At 42.8% G+C, this 19363-nt stretch overlaps 1 protein-coding gene across 13 annotated transcripts in view; it reads right to left on the reverse strand.

Annotated features, from left to right (window-relative positions):
• Nucleotides 1-19363, reverse strand: part of LOC110486761 (kinesin-like protein KIF1A) — a 165513-nt gene that overhangs the window by 90239 nt on the left and 55911 nt on the right. For all 13 annotated transcript variants that reach the window (XM_036983799.1, XM_036983731.1, XM_036983833.1 and 10 more), the window contains exons 7-12: nucleotides 11692-11803; nucleotides 11201-11278; nucleotides 8203-8268; nucleotides 7999-8095; nucleotides 6897-6975; nucleotides 2873-3015 (exon numbers count right to left, since the gene is read on the reverse strand). In XM_036983799.1, coding sequence (XP_036839694.1) covers nucleotides 2873-3015; nucleotides 6897-6975; nucleotides 7999-8095; nucleotides 8203-8268; nucleotides 11201-11278; nucleotides 11692-11803 — 575 coding nt within the window. The remainder of the gene's footprint in view (nucleotides 1-2872; nucleotides 3016-6896; nucleotides 6976-7998; nucleotides 8096-8202; nucleotides 8269-11200; nucleotides 11279-11691; nucleotides 11804-19363) is intronic.

A 19363-nucleotide genomic window follows, 5' to 3' on the forward strand; every position in this document is an offset into this window, starting at 1 on the left:
AATATAGAAACAGTAGAGAGATAAACAGTAGAGATAGAAACAGTAGAGAGATGTAGAAACAGTAGAGAGATAAAAAGTAGAGAGATAAACAGTAGAGAAATATAGAAACAGTAGAGAGATAAACAGTAGAGAAATATAGAAACAGTAGAGAGATAAACAGCAGAGATAGAAACAGTAGAGAGATGAAGAAACAGTAGAGAGATAAAAAGTAGAGAGATAAACAGTAGAGAGAGAAAAACAGTAGAGAGATAAACAGTAGAGAAATATAGAAACAGTAGAGAGATAAACAGTAGAGAAATATAGAAACAGTAGAGAGATAAACAGTAGAGAGATAAACAGTAGAGAGATAAACAGTAGAGAGATAAAAAGTAGAGAGATAAACAGTAGAGAAATATAGAAACAGTAGAGAGATAAACAGTAGAGAAATATAGAAACAGTAGAGAGATAAACAGTAGAGAGAGAAACAGTAGAGAGATAAACAGTAGAGAGATAAACAGTAGAGAGATAAACAGTAGAGCGATATAGAAACAGTAGAGCGATAAACAGTAGAGAAATATAGAAACACACATTTCAAACCAGCAACTTCAGTGCCAAGAGCTGGCCCCTTGTACGCTGGGAGAGAAAGAGAGAGAGAGACAGAGAGACAGAAAGGAGAACACAGTAAAATATAGGAGAACACAGTGAGAGACAGGAGAACACAGTGAGAAACTAACTCATTTACTCAGTGTTAGGTGAACAGCTGCTTCTAACATACTGGTTGTGCTAACACACTGGTCCTGCTAACATACTGGTGAAGCTAACATACTGGTCCTGCTAACATACTGGTCCTGCTAACATACTGGTCCTGCTAACATACTGGTCCTGCTAACATACTGGTGAAGCTAACATACTGGTCCTGCTAACAGACTGGTCCTGCTAACATACTGGTCCTGCTAACATACTGGTGAAGCTAACATACTGGTCCTGCTAACAGACTGGTCCTGCTAACATACTGGTCATGCTAACATACTGGTCCTGCTAACATACTGGTGAAGCTAACATACTGGTCCCGCTAACAGACTGGTCCTGCTAACATATTGGTCCTGCTAACATACTGGTCATGCTAACATACTGGTCCTGCTAACATACTGGTGAAGCTAACATACTGGTCCTGCTAACATACTGGTCCTGCTAACATACTGGTCCTGCTAACACACTGGTCCTGCTAACATACTGGTCATGCTAACATACTGGTGAAGCTAACATACTGGTGAAGCTAACATACTGGTCCTGCTAACATACTGGTCCTGCTAACATACTGGTCCTGCTAACATACTGGTGAAGCTAACATACTGGTCCTGCTAACAGACTGGTCCTGCTAACATATTGGTCCTGCTAACATACTGGTCATGCTAACATACTGGTCCTGCTAACATACTGGTGAAGCTAACATACTGGTCCTGCTAACATACTGGTCCTGCTAACATACTGGTCCTGCTAACACACTGGTCCTGCTAACATACTGGTCCTGCTAACATACTGGTGAAGCTAACATACTGGTGAAGCTAACATACTGGTCCTGCTAACATACTGGTGAAGCTAACATACTGGTCCTGCTAACATACTGGTCCTGCTAACATACTGGTCCTGCTAACATACTGGTGAAGCTAACATACTGGTCCTGCTAACATACTGGTCCTGCTAACATACTGGTCCTGCTAACATACTGGTCCTGCTAACATACTGGTGAAGCTAACATACTGGTGAAGCTAACATACTGGTCCTGCTAACATACTGGTCCTGCTAACATACTGATGAAGCTAACATACTGGTCCTGCTAACATACTGGTCCTGCTAACATACTGGTCCTGCTAACATACTGGTCATGCTAACATACTGGTCCTGCTAACATACTGGTGGTGCGAACATACTGGTCCTGCTAACATACTGGTGGTGCGAACATACTGGTCCTGCTAACATACTGGTCCTGCTAACATACTGGTGGTGCTAACATACTGGTGGTGCGAACATACTGGTCCTGCTAACATACTGGTGAAGCTAACACACTGGTTCAGCTAACATACTGGTCCTGCTAACATACTGGTCCTGCTAACATACTGATGCTGCTAACATACTGGTGAAGCTAACATACAGAGTACCAGTACTGAGTCAATGTACAGGGGTACCAGGTAATAACATGGCTATATACAGGAAGTACCAGTACCTAGTCAATGTGCAGGGATACCAGGTAATTGAGGTAGATATGTACATATAATCAGGAATAAAGTAGTTAGTCCATATCAATAAGACTTGTTTTATTACTAAGTATCGTCTTGGTTTCAATCATTCTCTGAGTTGAATTCATAGGCTTGGTTGTTTTGCATCCTAATTTGCCATTGAAACTCATTCGTCAGAAGAGGGGTAAGTAAAGAAGGGTAAGTTAGACTGATCCACGCAATCTTCTGTTAACACAGCAGACTGAACGAGGTTTGTGAGAGATGTGTGAAGTGATTAGAGAGGACAAAAAGGAGACCGGAGACTGTGAGTGCCAAGGAAGTGGGCAGGAGAGAGCGAGAGAGAGACATTGGGAGGGGGGGGGGCAGTGAGTGAATAGCTAGGGATTTCCATTGACTTGTGACTGAGATGTGGTTTCCACCCTAAATAGCTACACCATCTCTAGCTCTACAGAGATGCTAAATTCCTGTAACTTTCTCCAAATTCCCAGGTTTCCCAGGAATCCTAGTTGGAGTAATCTGGATTTCCTGCTCACTCCCTTCCCGGTTCCAGAATCTTCCTGGAAAACCCGGGAAGTTACCAGAATGTTGCAACCGTAGCATCACCAATCATGATTACAGTATAGAAGGCCAGGACAGCCCATTGGACGAGCCCTTACTCTCAAGGATGTCTCCCAAGCCCTGGGATAGGAGCAAGTCCCTCAGACGGCCCACCTCCTCCTTCAGCTCACGAACCAATCGATTGTTCGGGTCCTCGTTGATCACAGCATTACAGCGAATCTGTTTGGCTCGGTCTGCGTACCTGTTGAGGGGAAAGGATCATTGGCATGATGAGACCTGGTCTCGAACACACACACACACACACACACACACACACACACACACACACACACACACACACACACACACACACACACACACACACACAAATCTCATGAACTTAACTTCCGGCGCCGACAGGGATGGCCGCCTCGCTTCGCGTTCCTAGGAAACTATGCAGTTTTTTGTTTTTTTACGTGTTATTTCTTACATCAGTACCCCAGGTCATCTTAGGTTTCATTACATACAGTCGAGAAGAACTACTGAATATAAGATCAGCATCAACTCACCATCAGTACTACCAAGAATATGTTTTTCGCGACGCGGATCCTGTGTTCTGCCTTACAAACAGGACAACGGAGTGGATTCCATGCAGCGACCCAAAAAAAAACAACTCCGAAAAAGAAACGAGGCGGTCTTCTGGTCAGACTCCGGAGACGGGCACACCGTGCACCACTCCCTAGCATTCTTCTTGCCAATGTCCAGTCTCTTGACAACAAGGTTGATGAAATCCGAGCAAGGGTAGCATTCCAGAGGGACTTCAGAGACTGTCACGTTCTTTGCTTCACGGAAACGTGGCTCACTGGAGAGACTCTATCCGAAGCGGTGCAGCCAACGGGTTTCTCCACGCATCGCGCAGACAGAAACAAACATCTTTCTGGTAAGAAGAGGGGCGGGGGCGTATGCCTTATGACTAACGCAACATGGTGTGATGAAAGAAACATACAGGAACTCAAATCCTTCTGTTCACCTGATTTAGAATTCCTCACAATCAAATGTAGACCGCATTATCTACCAAGAGAATTCTCTTCGATTATAATCACAGCCGTATACATCCCCCCCCAAGCAGACACATCGATGGCTCTGATCAAACTTTATTTAACTCTTTGCAAACTGGAAACCATTCATCCGGAGGCTGCATTCATTGTAGCTGGGGATTTTAACAAGGCTAATCTGAAAACAAGACTCCCTAAATTTTATCAGCATATCGATTGCGCAACCAGGGGTGGAAAGACCTTGGATCATTGTTACTCTAACTTCCGCGACGCATATAAGGCCCTGCCCCGCCCCCCTTTCGGAAAAGCTGACCACGACTCCATTTTGTTGATCCCTGCCTACAGACAGAAACTAAAACAAGAGGCCCCCACGCTGAGGTCTGTCCAACGCTGGTCCGACCAAGCTGACTCCACACTCCAAGACTGCTTCCACCACGTGGACTGGGACATGTTTCGTATTGCGTCAGACAACAACATTGACGAATACGCTGATTCGGTGTGTGAGTTCATTAGAACGTGCGTTGAAGATGTCGTTCCCATAGCAACGATTAAAACATTCACTAACCAGAAACCGTGGATTGATGGCAGCATTCGCGTGAAACTGAAAGCGCGAACCACTGCTTTTAATCAGGGCAAGGTGTCTGGTAACATGACCGAATACAAACAGTGCAGCTATTCCCTCCGCAAGGCTATCAAACAAGCTAAGCGTCAGTACAGAGACAAAGTAGAATCTCAATTCAACGGCTCAGACACAAGAGGCATGTGGCAGGGTCTACAGTCAATCACGGACTACAGGAAGAAATCCAGCCCATTCACGGACCAGGATGTCCTGCTCCCAGGCAGACTAAATAACTTTTTTTGCCCGCTTTGAGGACAATACAGTGCCACTGACACGGCCTGCAACGAAAACATGCGGTCTCTCCTTCACTGCAGCCGAGGTGAGTAAGACATTTAAACGTGTTAACCCTCGCAAGGCTGCAGGCCCAGACGGCATCCCCAGCCGCGCCCTCAGAGCATGCGCAGACCAGCTGGCCGGTGTGTTTACGGACATATTCAATCAATCCCTATACCAGTCTGCTGTTCCCACATGCTTCAAGAGGGCCACCATGGTTCCTGTTCCCAAGAAAGCTAAGGTAACTGAGCTAAACGACTACCGCCCCGTAGCACTCACTTCCGTCATCATGAAGTGCTTTGAGAGACTAGTCAAGGACCATATCACCTCCACCCTACCTGACACCCTAGACCCACTCCAATTTGCTTACCGCCCAAATAGGTCCACAGACGATGCAATCTCAACCACACTGCACACCGCCCTAACCCATCTGGACAAGAGGAATACCTATGTGAGAATGCTGTTCATTGACTACAGCTCGGCATTCAACACCATAGTACCCTCCAAGCTCGTCATCAAGCTCGAGACCCTGGGTCTCGACCCCGCCCTGTGCAACTGGGTACTGGACTTCCTGACGGGCCGCCCCCAGGTGGTGAGGGTAGGCAACAACATCTCCTCCCCGCTGATCCTCAACACTGGGGCCCCACAAGGGTGCGTTCTGAGCCCTCTCCTGTACTCCCTGTTCACCCACGACTGCGTGGCAACGCATGCCTCCAACTCAATCATCAAGTTTGCGGACGACACAACAGTGGTAGGCTTGATTACCAACAACGACGAGACGGCCTACAGGGAGGAGGTGAGGGCCCTCGGAGTGTGGTGTCAGGAAAATAACCTCACACTCAACGTCAACAAAACTAAGGAGATGATTGTGGACTTCAGGAAACAGCAGAGGGAACACCCCCCTATCCACATCGATGGAACAGTAGTGGAGAGGGTAGCAAGTTTTAAGTTCCTCGGCATACACATCACAGACAAACTGAATTGGTCCACTCACACAGACAGCATTGTGAAGAAGGCACAGCAGCGCCTCTTCAACCTCAGGAGGCTGAAGAAATTTGGCTTGTCACCAAAAGCACTCACAAACTTCTACAGATGCACAATCGAGAGCATCCTGGCGGGCTGTATCACCGCCTGGTACGGCAACTGCTCCGCCCTCAACCGTAAGGCTCTCCAGAGGGTGGTGAGGTCTGCACAACGCATCACCGGGGGCAAACTACCTGCCCTCCAGGACACCTACACCACCCGATGTCACAGGAAGGCCATAAAGATCATCAAGGACATCAACCACCCGAGCCACTGCCTGTTCACCCCGCTATCATCCAGAAGGCAAGGTCAGTACAGGTGCATCAAAGCTGGGACCGAGAGACTGAAAAACAGCTTCTATCTCAAGGCCATCAGACTGTTAAACAGCCACCACTAACATTGAGTGGCTGCTGCCAACACACTGACACTGACTCAACTCCAGCCACTTTAATAATGTGAATTGATGGGAAATTATGTACATATATCACTAGCCACTTTAAACAATGCTACCTTATATAATGTTACTTACCCTACATTATTCATCTCATAGGCATACGTATATACTGTACTCTATATCATCGACTGTATCCTTATGTAATACATGTATCACTAGCCACTTTAACTATGCCACTTTGTTTACATACTCATCTCATATGTATATACTGTACTCGATACCATCTACTGTATCTTGCCTATGCTGCTCTGTACCATCACTCATTCATATATCCTTATGTACATATTCTTTATCCCCTTACACTGTGTACAAGACAGTAGTTTTGGAATTGTTAGTTAGATTACTTGTTGGTTATTACTGCATTGTCGGAACTAGAAGCACAAGCATTTCGCTACACTCGCATTAACATCTGCTAACCATGTGTATGTGACAAATAAAATTTGATTTGATTTGAATGGATTACCGCATGCAGCAGTCTAACACTGCAGCTGCAACTTGGAAGGGTCTTTTAAGAGTGAATCTGGCACAGGGAACAAGCCAATGAGGAAATGCAATAATGGGCTCGCTCTATTCTACAAGGTCTTGTCCATCAATTCATCTTTGATCAGCTGCTGTGAGAGAGAGAGACAGAGAGAGAGAGAGAGAGAGAAGAGGGACAAATAGAGAGAGAGAGAAATAGAGAGAGAGAGAGAGAGAGAGAGAGTTCTCTGTTCCTTTACCTGAGTGTGCTGAGAGTCTCGTCATAGTTGATGTCAGCTGGACTGAGAGCAGCAACCATGGCAGTACGAGAGTTTCCCCCTGAACAAGAAAGGAGTTAAGATGAATTAGGATCTGTCAGATGAATTAGGACCTGTAAGATTAACTAGGATCTGTAAGATTAATTAAGATCTGTTACATACTGTGCATACACTAGGACTAATAGAAGGTTATAATAGCTATCTTTACCTACCTAAATTCTCTCTCACAAACCAGATTATCGGTTCCTACCTAAATTCTCTCTCAGTAGCCGGGTCAACACAGAATCTCTGTAAAGTTAGTTCCCACGTAAATTCTCTCTCAGTAGCCAGGTCAACACAGAATCTCTGTAAAGTTAAAGGTTCCTACCTAAGTTCTCTCTCAGTAGCCAGGTCAACACAGAATCTCTGTAAAGTTAAAGGTTCCCACCTAAGTTCTCTCTCAGTAGCCAGGTCAACACAGAATCTCTGTAAAGTTAAAGGTTCCTACCTAAGTTCTCTCTCAGTAGCCGGGTCAACACAGAATCTCTGTAAAGTTAGTTCCCACGTAAATTCTCTCTCAGTAGCCAGGTCAACACAGAATCTCTGTAAAGTTAAAGGTTCCTACCTAAGTTCTCTCTCAGTAGCCAGGTCAACACAGAATCTCTGTAAAGTTAAAGGTTCCCACCTAAGTTCTCTCTCAGTAGCCAGGTCAACACAGAATCTCTGTAAAGTTAAAGGTTCCTACCTAAGTTCTCTCTCAGTAGCCGGGTCAACACAGAATCTCTGTAAAGTTAAAGGTTCCTACCTAAGTTCTCTCTCAGTAGCCGGGTCAACACAGAATCTCTGTAAAGTTAAAGGTTCCTACCTAAGTTCTCTCTCAGTAGCCGGGTCAACACAGAATCTCTGTAAAGTTAAAGGTTCCTACCTAAGTTCTCTCTCAGTAGCCAGGTCAACACAGAATCTCTGTAAAGTTAAAGGTTCCTACCTAAGTTCTCTCTCAGTAGCCAGGTCAACACAGAATCTCTGTAAAGTTAAAGGTTCCCACCTAAGTTCTCTCTCAGTAGCCGGGTCAACACAGAATCTCTGTAAAGTTAAAGGTTCCTACCTAAGTTCTCTCTCAGTAGCCAGGTCAACACAGAATCTCTGTAAGGGATGTGACTCTCCACTTTCTTTTTCTTCTTGTTCTTATTTTGTGCAGAATCCTACAAAGTGAATCATAAAAGAGAAACTTTAATTTCCACCTTATATATTGTCCAAAAAAAATGATGAATGATGCATGTTTGATATATTACATAAAAATGATACGTACCACTTCGGCCAAAGCAGAGATTACTTTCCCCAGAGTGGTCAGTGATTTGTTGATGTTCGCTCCTTCCTGTAGCAGTCAAGGAGTAATATGGTCAACATGGTCAACATGGTCAATATGACCAACATGACCAGCATGGTCAACATGACTAATATGACCAGCATGGTCAACATGGTCAATATGACCAACATGGTCAACATGACCAACATGGTCAACATGGTCAATATGGTCAACATGGTCAACATGACCAGCATGGTCAACATGGCCAACATAACCAGCATGGTCAACATGACCAACATGGTCAACATGACCAACATGGTCAACATGGTAAATATGGTCAACATGGTCAACATGGTCAACATGACCAGCATGGTCAACATGGTGTACATGGTTAACATGGTCAATATGCTCAACATGGTCGACATGACCAGCATGGTCAACATGGTCAACATGACCAGCATAGTCAACATGGTCAACATGACCAACATGGTCAACATGGTTAATATAGTCAACATGACCAACATGGTCAACATGACCAACATGGTCTTTATGGTGTACATGGCCAACATGGTCAATATGGTCAACATGGTCAACATGGTCAATATGGTCAACATGGTCAACATGGTCAATATGGTCAACATGGTCAACATGGTCAATATGGTGAACATGGTCAACATGGTCAATATGGTCAATATGGTCAACATGGTCAATATGGTAAACATGGTCAACATGGTCAACATGGTCAACATGGTCAACATGGTCAATATGGTCAACATGGTCAACATGGTCAATATGGTCAACATGGTCAACATGGTCAATATAGTCAACATGGTCAATATGGTCAACATGACCAACATGGTCAACATGGTAAATATGGTCAACATGGTCAATATGCTCAACATGGTCAACATGACCAGCATGGTCAACACGGTGTACATGGTTAACATGGTCAATATGCTCAACATGGTCAACATGACCAGCATGGTCAACATGGTCAACATGACCAGCTAAGTCAACATGGTCAACATGAACAACATGGTCAACATGGTTAATATAGTCAACATGACCAACATGGTCAACATGACCAACATGGTCTTTATGGTGTACATGGCCAACATGGTCAATATGGTCAACATGGTCAACATGGTCAACATGGTCAACATGGTCAATATGGTCAACATGGTCAACATGGTCAATATGGTGAACATGGTCAACATGGTCAATATGGTCGATATGGACAACATGGTCAACATGGTCAACATGGTCAATATGGTGCACATGGTCAACATGATCAATATGGTCAAGATGGTCAACATGGTCAATATAGTCAATAATGTCAACATGGTCAACATGGTCAATATGGTCAACATGGTCAATATGGTTAATATAGTCAACATGGTCAACATGGTCAACATGGTCAACATGGTCAATATGGTCAACATGGTCAACATGGTCAATATGGTGTACATGGTCAACATGGTCAATATGGTGTACATGGTCAACATGGTCAACATGGTCAACATGGTCAATATGGTCAACATGGTGTACATGGTCAACATGGTCAACATGGTCAACATGGTCAATATGGTCAATATGGTCAACATGGTCAACATGGTCAACATGGTAAACATGGTCAACATGGTCAACATGGTCAATATGGTGTACATGGTCAACATGGTCAATATGGTCAATATGGTCAACATGGTCAATATGATCAATATGGTCAATATAGTCAATATGGTCAACATGGTGTACATGGTCAATATGGTCAATATGGTGTACATGGTCAACATGGTCAACATGGTCAACATGGTCAATATGATCAATATGGTCAATATAGTCAATATGGTCAACATGGTCAACATGGTCAACATGGTCAATATAGTCAATATGGTCAACATGGTCAACATGGTCAACATGGTCAATATAGTCAATATGGTCAACATGGTCAACATGGTCAACATGGTCAATATAGTCAATATGGTGTACATGGTCAACATGGTCAACATGGTCAACATGGTCAACATGGTCAACATGGTCAATATGGTCAACATGGTTAACATGGTCAACATGGTCAATATGGTCAATATGGTAAACATGGTCAACATGGTCAATATGGTCAACATGGTCAACATGGTTAATATGGTCAACATGGTCAACATGGTCAATATGGTCAACATGGTCAATATGGTCAACATGGTCAACATGGTCAATATAGTCAATATGGTCAACATGGTCAACATGGTCAACATGGTCAATATAGTCAATATGGTCAACATGGTTAATATGGTCAACATGGTCAACATGGTTAATATGGTCAACATGGTTAACATGGTCAACATGGTCAATATGGTCGATATGGACAACATGGTCAACATGGTCAACATGGTCAATATAGTCAATATGGTCAACATGGTTAATATGGTCAACATGGTCAACATGGTTAATATGGTCAACATGGTCAACATGGTCAATATGGTCAACATGGTCAATATGGTCAACATGGTCAACATGGTCAATATAGTCAATATGGTCAACATGGTCAACATGGTCAACATGGTCAATATAGTCAATATGGTCAACATGGTCAACATGGTCAATATGGTCAACATGGTCAACATAGTCAATATAGTCAACATGGTCAACATGGTCAACATGGTCAATATAGTCAACATGGTCAACATGGTCAACATGGTTAATATGGTCAACATGGTCAACATGGTTAATATAGTCAACATGGTCAACATGGTCAACATGGTCAACATGGTTAATATAGTCAACATGGTCAACATGGTCAACATGGTTAATATAGTCAACAGCAACTCAATCACTTCACCAATATACACCCTAGGTATAGGAGTCCCCACTTCCATCAGTATATCCAATTGCAAGATTTTAAATGTATGAATTACACATTAACAAATAGACTAAAAACTTGAAAACTATGCAACAGAGAAGCAGAGGGAGAGGAGGAGGAGGAAGAGGAAGGAGAACGTCTCACCTTGAGCCGGGTCCCCTTGGCGCCTGTGGAGTCGGCCCTCTCGCTGCCGGCCAAATCCACCAGGCTGATTTTGCTGACCTGTGACAGAAAACATCAATGGTAGCGTAGAGAAACGCATGAGTTGACTGAAAACGCCAGCCAAAGTCATTTATTTTCAAAACTGATTCATTCAACAGTTGGCACAAGACACCCTCCATCACAATGCCACAGACACATTTCCAAGCGCCCTCAGACTCAGAGGCAAGCGGCAGCCCCACAACTGGTAGCAAAAACAGCGATGAATAGCTTTTTTTTCTTTTTCAACAGGCTTAAAGTCACAGAGTTCAAGCAGCTAAGGGAGATGGGATGAATCTCAAACTCCTCCCATCCCTTCTCTTTGGCATCCCTCTGATATTTTTTTTTAGAAGGGATGAGGAGAGAGAGCTCTGGTTGCATTTTATTGTACTGTATATGAAGAGAGACCCCTCGGGCTGAGACGGCGCCCTTCCTACCTTCTCTGAGGTGTTATCAGTCTCAGCGTCGAGGCGTTTCTGTGTGAAGATAATGTTGAACACGGCGTGGGAGCGACTGCTGGTCTCGTTCATGTTGGTGGCGGCCACCGTCCTGCAGAGAACAAGGGAACGTTGGGTAATGTTCACTCGGTACCAAACTGAAGAAAACTGACTGAAACAGGAAGTAACTTTCCTGGACTTGTCCGATAAGAAACACTAATTTGGTCCTTGGTGCGCCACTGAACATGACAGAGCATACTGCATGATGAAACACCACAGAAATACCCATGAGTTCACCAGTCAGATTTCCAATGTTAGAGGTTCCCACACCTTTCCATATATTCTATTTCCAGACAGTGTACAGAACCTACCGTGTAATGCCCTTTTTATTTATTTATCTAACATTGATCTAACATTTATCTAACATTTATCTAACATTTATCTAACATTTATCTAAAATGTATTTAACATTTATCTAACATTTATTTAACATTTATCTAACATTTATCTAAAATGCATTTAACATTTATCTAACATTTATTTAACATTTATCTAACATTTATCTAAAATGTATTTAACATTTATCTAACATTTATTTAACATTTATCTAACATTTATCTAAAATTTATTTAACATTTATCTAACATTTATCTAACATTTATCTAACATTTACCTAACATTTATCTACCATATATTCACCATTTATTTAACATTTATCTAACATTTATCTAACATTTATCTAACATTTATCTAACATTTATCTACCATATATCTAACATTTATCTAACATGTATCTAACATTTATCTAACATTTATCTACCATTATCTAACATTTATCTACCATATATCTAACATTTATTTAACAGTTATTTAACATTTATCTAACATTTATCTACCATATATCTAACATTTATCTAACATTTATCTAACATGTATCTAACATTTATCTACCATATATCTAACATTTATTTAACATGTATCTAACATTTATCTAACATTTATCTACCATATACAGTGCTTTGCGAAAGTATTCGGCCCCCTTGAACTTTGCGACCTTTTTCCACATTTCAGGCTTCAAACATAAAGATATAAAACTGTATTTTTTTGTGAAGAATCAACAACAAGTGGGACACAATCATGAAGTGGAACGACATTTATTGGATATTTCAAACTTTTTTAACAAATCAAAAACTGAAAAATTGGGCGAGCAAAATTATTCAGCCCCCTTAAGTTAATACTTTGTAGCGCCACCTTTTGCTGCGATTACAGCTGTAAGTCGCTTGGGGTATGTCTCTATCAGTTTTGCACATCGAGAGACTGAATTTTTTTCCCATTCCTCCTTGCAAAACAGCTCGAGCTCAGTGAGGTTGGATGGAGAGCATTTGTGAACAGCAGTTTTCAGTTCTTTCCACAGATTCTCGATTGGATTCAGGTCTGGACTTTGACTTGGCCCTTCTAACACCCGGATATGTTTATTTTTGAACCATGCCATTGTAGATTTTGCTTTATGTTTTGGATCATTGTCTTGTTGGAAGACACATCTCCGTCCCAGTCTCAGGTCTTTTGCCGACTCCATCAGGTTTTCTTCCATAATAGTCCTGTATTTGGCTCCATCCATCTTCCCATCAATTTTAACCATCTTCCCTGTCCCTGCTGAAGAAAAGCAGGCCCAAACCATGATGCTGCCACCACCATGTTTGACAGTGGGGATGATGTGTTCCGGGTGATGAGCTGTGTTGCTTTTACGCCAAACATAACGTTTTGCATTGTTGCCAAAAAGTTCAATTTTGGCTTCATCTGACCAGAGCACCTTCTTCCACATGTTTGGTGTGTCTCCCAGGTGGCTTGTGGCAAACTTTAAACAACACTTTTTATGGTTATCTTTAAGAAATGGCTTTCTTCTTGCCACTCTTCCATAAAGGCCAGATTTGTGCAATATACGACTGATTGTTGTCCTATGGACAGAGTCTCCCACCTCAGCTGTAGATCTCTGCAGTTCATCCAGAGTGATCATGGGCCTCTTGGCTGCATCTCTGATCAGTCTTATCCTTTTATGAGCTGAAAGTTTAGAGGGACGGCCAGGTCTTGGTAGATTTGCAGTGGTCTGATACTCCTTCCATTTCAATATTATCGCTTGCACAGTGCTCCTTGGGATGTTTAAAGCTTGGGAAATCTTTTTGTATCCAAATCCGGCTTTAAACTTCTTCACAACAGTATCTCAGGCCTGCCTGGCGTGTTCCTTGTTCTTCATGATGCTCTCTGCGCTTTTAACGGACCTCTGAGACTATCACAGTGCAGGCGCATTTATACGGAGACTTGATTACACACAGGTGGATTGTATTTATCGTCATTAGTCATTTAGGTCAACATTGGATCATTCAGAGATCCTCACTGAACTTCTGGAGAGAGTTTGCTGCACTGAAAGTAAAGGGGCTGAATAATTTTGCACGCCCAATTTTTCAGTTTTTGATTTGTTAAAAAAGTTTGAAATATCCAATAAATGTCATTCCACTTCATGATTGTGTCCCACTTGTTGTTGATTCTTCACAAAAAAATACAGTTTTATATCTTTATGTTTGAAGCCTGAAATGTGGCGAAAGGTCGCAAAGTTCAAGGGGGCCGAATACTTTCGCAAGGCACTGTATCTAACATTTATCTAACATTTATCTAACATTTATTTAACATTTATCTAACATTTATCTAACATATTTAACATTTATCTAACATTTATTTAACATTTATCTAACATAAATATATGTTAAATATAACATATATTTAACATGTATTTAACATTTATCTAACATTTATTTAACACATATCTAACATTTATTTAACATTTATCTAACATTTATCTAACATATTTAACATTTATCTAACATTTATTTAACATTTATCTAACATAAATATATGTTAAATATAACATATATTTAACATGTATTTAACATTTATCTAACATTTATTTAACCTATATTTAACCTATATTTAACATTTATCTAACATTTATTTAACTAGGCAAGTCAGTTAAGAACAAATTCTTATTTTACAATGACGGCTTACCCCGGCCAAACCGTAACCCGGACGACGCTGAGGCCAATTGTGTGCCGCCCGATGGGACTAGTATGTACAGAACCTACTGTGTGATGTAACACTAGTGAAATCTACTCACGTTGAGACAGAAGAACAATAACAAGTGAAATGTCTGAGTCATTTGAGATCAATGATCCATCTAGCTAATAAAGCATACAAACCTCCACGGTGAACAGTTTTATTCGGGCGCCAAAATTAATTTCAACAAGATATGCCAAACGACAGATAAATTAAAACTAATTTCCCCTAACACTCTCTAGCAACCAAAACATCAATTATCGTCTTCCTAATGACACGTTGCATTCAACTTGAGGTGTTTTAAGCAGGGCCATCAGCGACTGGTTCTGCTACTGTTTAGTTGCTATGGTTAGCTTAGAGCTTATGAGACAAGAGACAATGTGGTAATTCGTAGGGAGCCTAAAGTTCAGCCCAGCAGCAGTGAGGAGTGTACTGAGGAAGAATAGTATTGTAGTGTGATACATTTCTAGGGAGGTTAAAGTTCTGTCCAAGCCGCATTGAGTGATATCGTGAGGTAGAGAGTCGCAGTGCAACACAACCATTTCTATTTTTCATCCTGCTGCTCTTTTCACATTGGGATGAAAAACAGAAAGAACTGGAAATACAGTGTTCGATCCTGCCACCTCGGTAGAGGCCTGACACCTCGGTAGAGGACTGCCACCTCGGTAGAAGCCTGACACCTCGGTAGAGGCCTGCCACCTCGGTAGAGGCCTGACACCTCGGTAGAGGCCTGCCACCTCGGTAGAGGCCTGAAACCTCGGTAGAGGCCTGACACCTCAGTAGAGCCCTGCCACCTCGGTAGAGCCCTGCCACCTCGGTAGAGCCCTGCCACCTCGGTAGAGGCCTGACACCTCAGTAGAGCCCTGCCACCTCGGTAGAGGCCTGACACCTCGGTAGAGCCCTGACACCTCGGTAGAGCCCTGCCACCTCGGTAGAGGCCTGACACCTCAGTAGAGGCCTGACACCTCGGTAGAGGCCTGACACTTCGGTAGAGCCCTGACACCTCGGTAGAGGCCTGACACCTCGGTAGAGGCCTGACACCTCGGTAGAGGCCTGACACCTCGGTAGAGGCCTGTGAATGGATGGACCCAGCACAGTGGAGGGGTAGATGGATGGACAGAGCACAGTGCTGTCTGACTGATGTATCTACACTGAGGTGTGTACTGCTACAGATCAAGATGGTACACGTCAGTAAGTCAATGGAGATTTCAAATGTTACTGAACTGCCTGATGTAGAGAAATCAGTTGATTCATTAATTGATTCATGAATCATTGAGTCATTTATCATTGACAGAGCAATGGGATTTGGTTCCAATGTGTTGCTGTCACGACTTCAACCCAAGTCGGTTCCGCTCCTTGTTCGGGCGGCGTTCGGCGTCACCGGTCTCCTAGCCATCGTCCATCCACTTTTCATTTTCCATTTGTTTTGTCTTGTTTTCCTACACACAAATGGTTCTCATTTCCCCCATGAAGTGTTGTGTATTTAATTCTCTGTTCCCCACCCCATGTCTTTGTGCAGAATTGTTTGTTCGTAAGTGCTTGTCCACTTGTTTACTGGTACCGCGTCAGGGTTTTGGTTATTTCTTTATGCCGTTGGTTTTGAATTTAACGGCTCTGGCTATTACCTAGTTCTGCTCTCCTGCGTCTGACTTCACTGCCACAGGTTACACACCCCTTTACAGAGTCACTGCCACAGGTTACACACCCCTTTACAGAGTCACTGCCACAGGTTACACACCCCTTTACAGAGTCTTGTTTCACTGCCTTACAGTTGCAGCACGGACAAGTCTGGATCTTCAATCATTCATTGTTGCTTTGTTTTGTCCTGTCTTTCTGCTGGAGTATCCTAGTTTTCCCCGTCTACGCGTCTCCACTCTACTCGTACCATGTCTTTAACGTGTTAGTTAATGAACATCTATTCTGGTCTGTTAGTTAGTTCAAGTCTTCCCATGCAGTAAAATTCCCTCATCGACACGACATTTTGTAGTTAATGACTCTATTAATTCACGGCCAACATGGTACAGTATGGAAACTTCACCTCACCAAGGTTGCACATCCCAAACGGAAAAGTAGCCCCTATGTTCAAAAGTAGTGCACTACATAGGGAATAGAGAGATATTTGGGACTCAAACCAAACCTTCTCAAACAGAGCCTGTGTTCCATTTAGAATGCAGGCTCAGTATATAATGCCTGAGGCTAAGTGGTATTGCTAGTGTGGATATTGGAACAAAGCCACGATCTTTAGAATAAAATCCCATTTGAATTACTGACAAACCCAAACACCCCAAAGAAAATAAAACCCTGGCCGTCATATATCATCCATCCTTAATCCATCCCTTCACCCACCCAATCATCCATCCTTAATCCATCCCTTCACCCACCCAATCATCCATCCTTAATCAATCCCTTCACCCAACCAATCATCCATCCTTAATCCATCCCTTCAATCACCCAATCATCCATCCATCCATCCATCTGTTCACCCACCCAATCATCCATCCTTAATCCATCCCTTCACCCACCCAATCATCCATCCTTAATCCATCCCTTCAATCACCCAATCATCCATCCATCCATCCATCTGTTCACCCACCCAATCATCCATCCATCCATCCATCTGTTCACCCACCCAATCATCCATCCTTAATCCATCCCTTCACCCACCCAATCATCCATCCTTAATCCATCCCTTCAATCACCCATTCATTCATTCATTCATTCATTCATTAATCTGTTCACCCACCCAATCATCCATCCTTAATCCATCCCTTCAATCACCCATTCATCCATCCATCCATCCATCTGTTCACCCACCCAATCATCCATCCATCCATCCATCTGTTCACCCACCCAATCATCCATCCTTAATCCATCCCTTCAATCACCCATTCATTCATCCATCCATCCATCTGTTCACCCACCCAATCATCCATCCATCCATCCATCTGTTCACCCACCCAATCATCCATCCTTAATCCATCCCTTCAATCACCCATTCATTCATTCATTCATTCATCCATTAATCTGTTCACCCACCCAATCATCCATCCATCCATCCATCTGTTCACCCACCCAATCATCCATCCTTAATCCATCCCTTCAATCACCCAATCATCCATCCATCCATCCATCCATCTGTTCACCCACCCAATCATCCATCCATCCATCCATCTGTTCACCCACCCAATCATCCATCCTTAATCCATCCCTTCACCCACCCAATCATCCATCCATCCTTAATCCATCCCTTCACCCACCCAATCATCCATCCATCCATCCATCCATCCTTAATCCATCCCTTCAATCACCCAATCATCCATCCATCCATCCATCCATCTGTTCACCCACCCAATCATCCATCCATCCATCCATCTGTTCACCCACCCAATCATCCATCCTTAATCCATCCCTTCAATCACCCATTCATTCATTCATTCATTCATTCATTCATTAATCTGTTCACCCACCCAATCATCCATCCATCCATCCATCCATCCTTAATCCATCCCTTCAATCACCCAATCATCCATCCATCCATCCATCCATCTGTTCACCCACCCAATCATCCATCCATCCATCCATCTGTTCACCCACCCAATCATCCATCCTTAATCCATCCCTTCAATCACCCATTCATTCATTCATTCATTCATCCATTAATCTGTTCACCCACCCAATCATCCATCTATCCATCCATCCATCCATCCATCCATCCAACGCCAAGATAAATTCCTAGTAACATGGCTTCAAATCAAATGTTATTTGTCACGTGCTGAATACAACAGATGTATTACAATGAAATGCTTACTTACAAGCCCTTACCCAGCAATGCAGTTTAAAGAAAAATAACGTTTTAAAAAGTAAGAGAGGAAAAACAAGTCATTAAAAAGCAACAGTAAATAACAGAGGCGGGGTTATATACAGGGTGTTACGGTACAGAGTCAATGTGGAGGCTATATACAGGGTGTTATGGTACAGAGTCAATGTGGAGGCCATATACAGGGTGTTATGGTACAGAGTCAATGTGGAGGCTATATACAGGGTGTTACGGTACAGAGTCAATGTAGAGGATATATACAGGGTATTACAGTACAGAGTCAATGTAGAGGATATATACAGGGTATTACAGTACAGAGTCAATGTGGAGGCTATATACAGGGTGTTACGGTACAGAGTCAATGTGGAGGCTATATACAGGGTGTTACGGTACAGAGTCAATGTAGAGGATATATACAGGGTATTACAGTACAGAGTCAATGTGGAGGCTATATACAGGGTGTTACGGTACAGAGTCAATGTGGAGGCTATATACAGGGTGTTACGGTACAGAGTCAATGTAGAGGATATATACAGGGTATTACAGTACAGAGTCAATGTGGAGGCTATATACAGGGTGTTACGGTACAGAGTCAATGTGGAGGCTATATACAGGGTGTTACGGTACAGAGTCAATGTGGACGCTATATACAGGGTGTTACAGTACAGAGTCAATGTGGAGGCTATATACAGAGTATTATGGTACAGAGTCAATGTGGAGGCTATATACAGGGGGTACTGGTACAGAGTC

Source organism: Oncorhynchus mykiss, chromosome 1 (genome assembly GCF_013265735.2).
Source record: "Oncorhynchus mykiss isolate Arlee chromosome 1, USDA_OmykA_1.1, whole genome shotgun sequence".
Taxonomy (NCBI): Eukaryota; Metazoa; Chordata; class Actinopteri; order Salmoniformes; family Salmonidae; genus Oncorhynchus; species Oncorhynchus mykiss.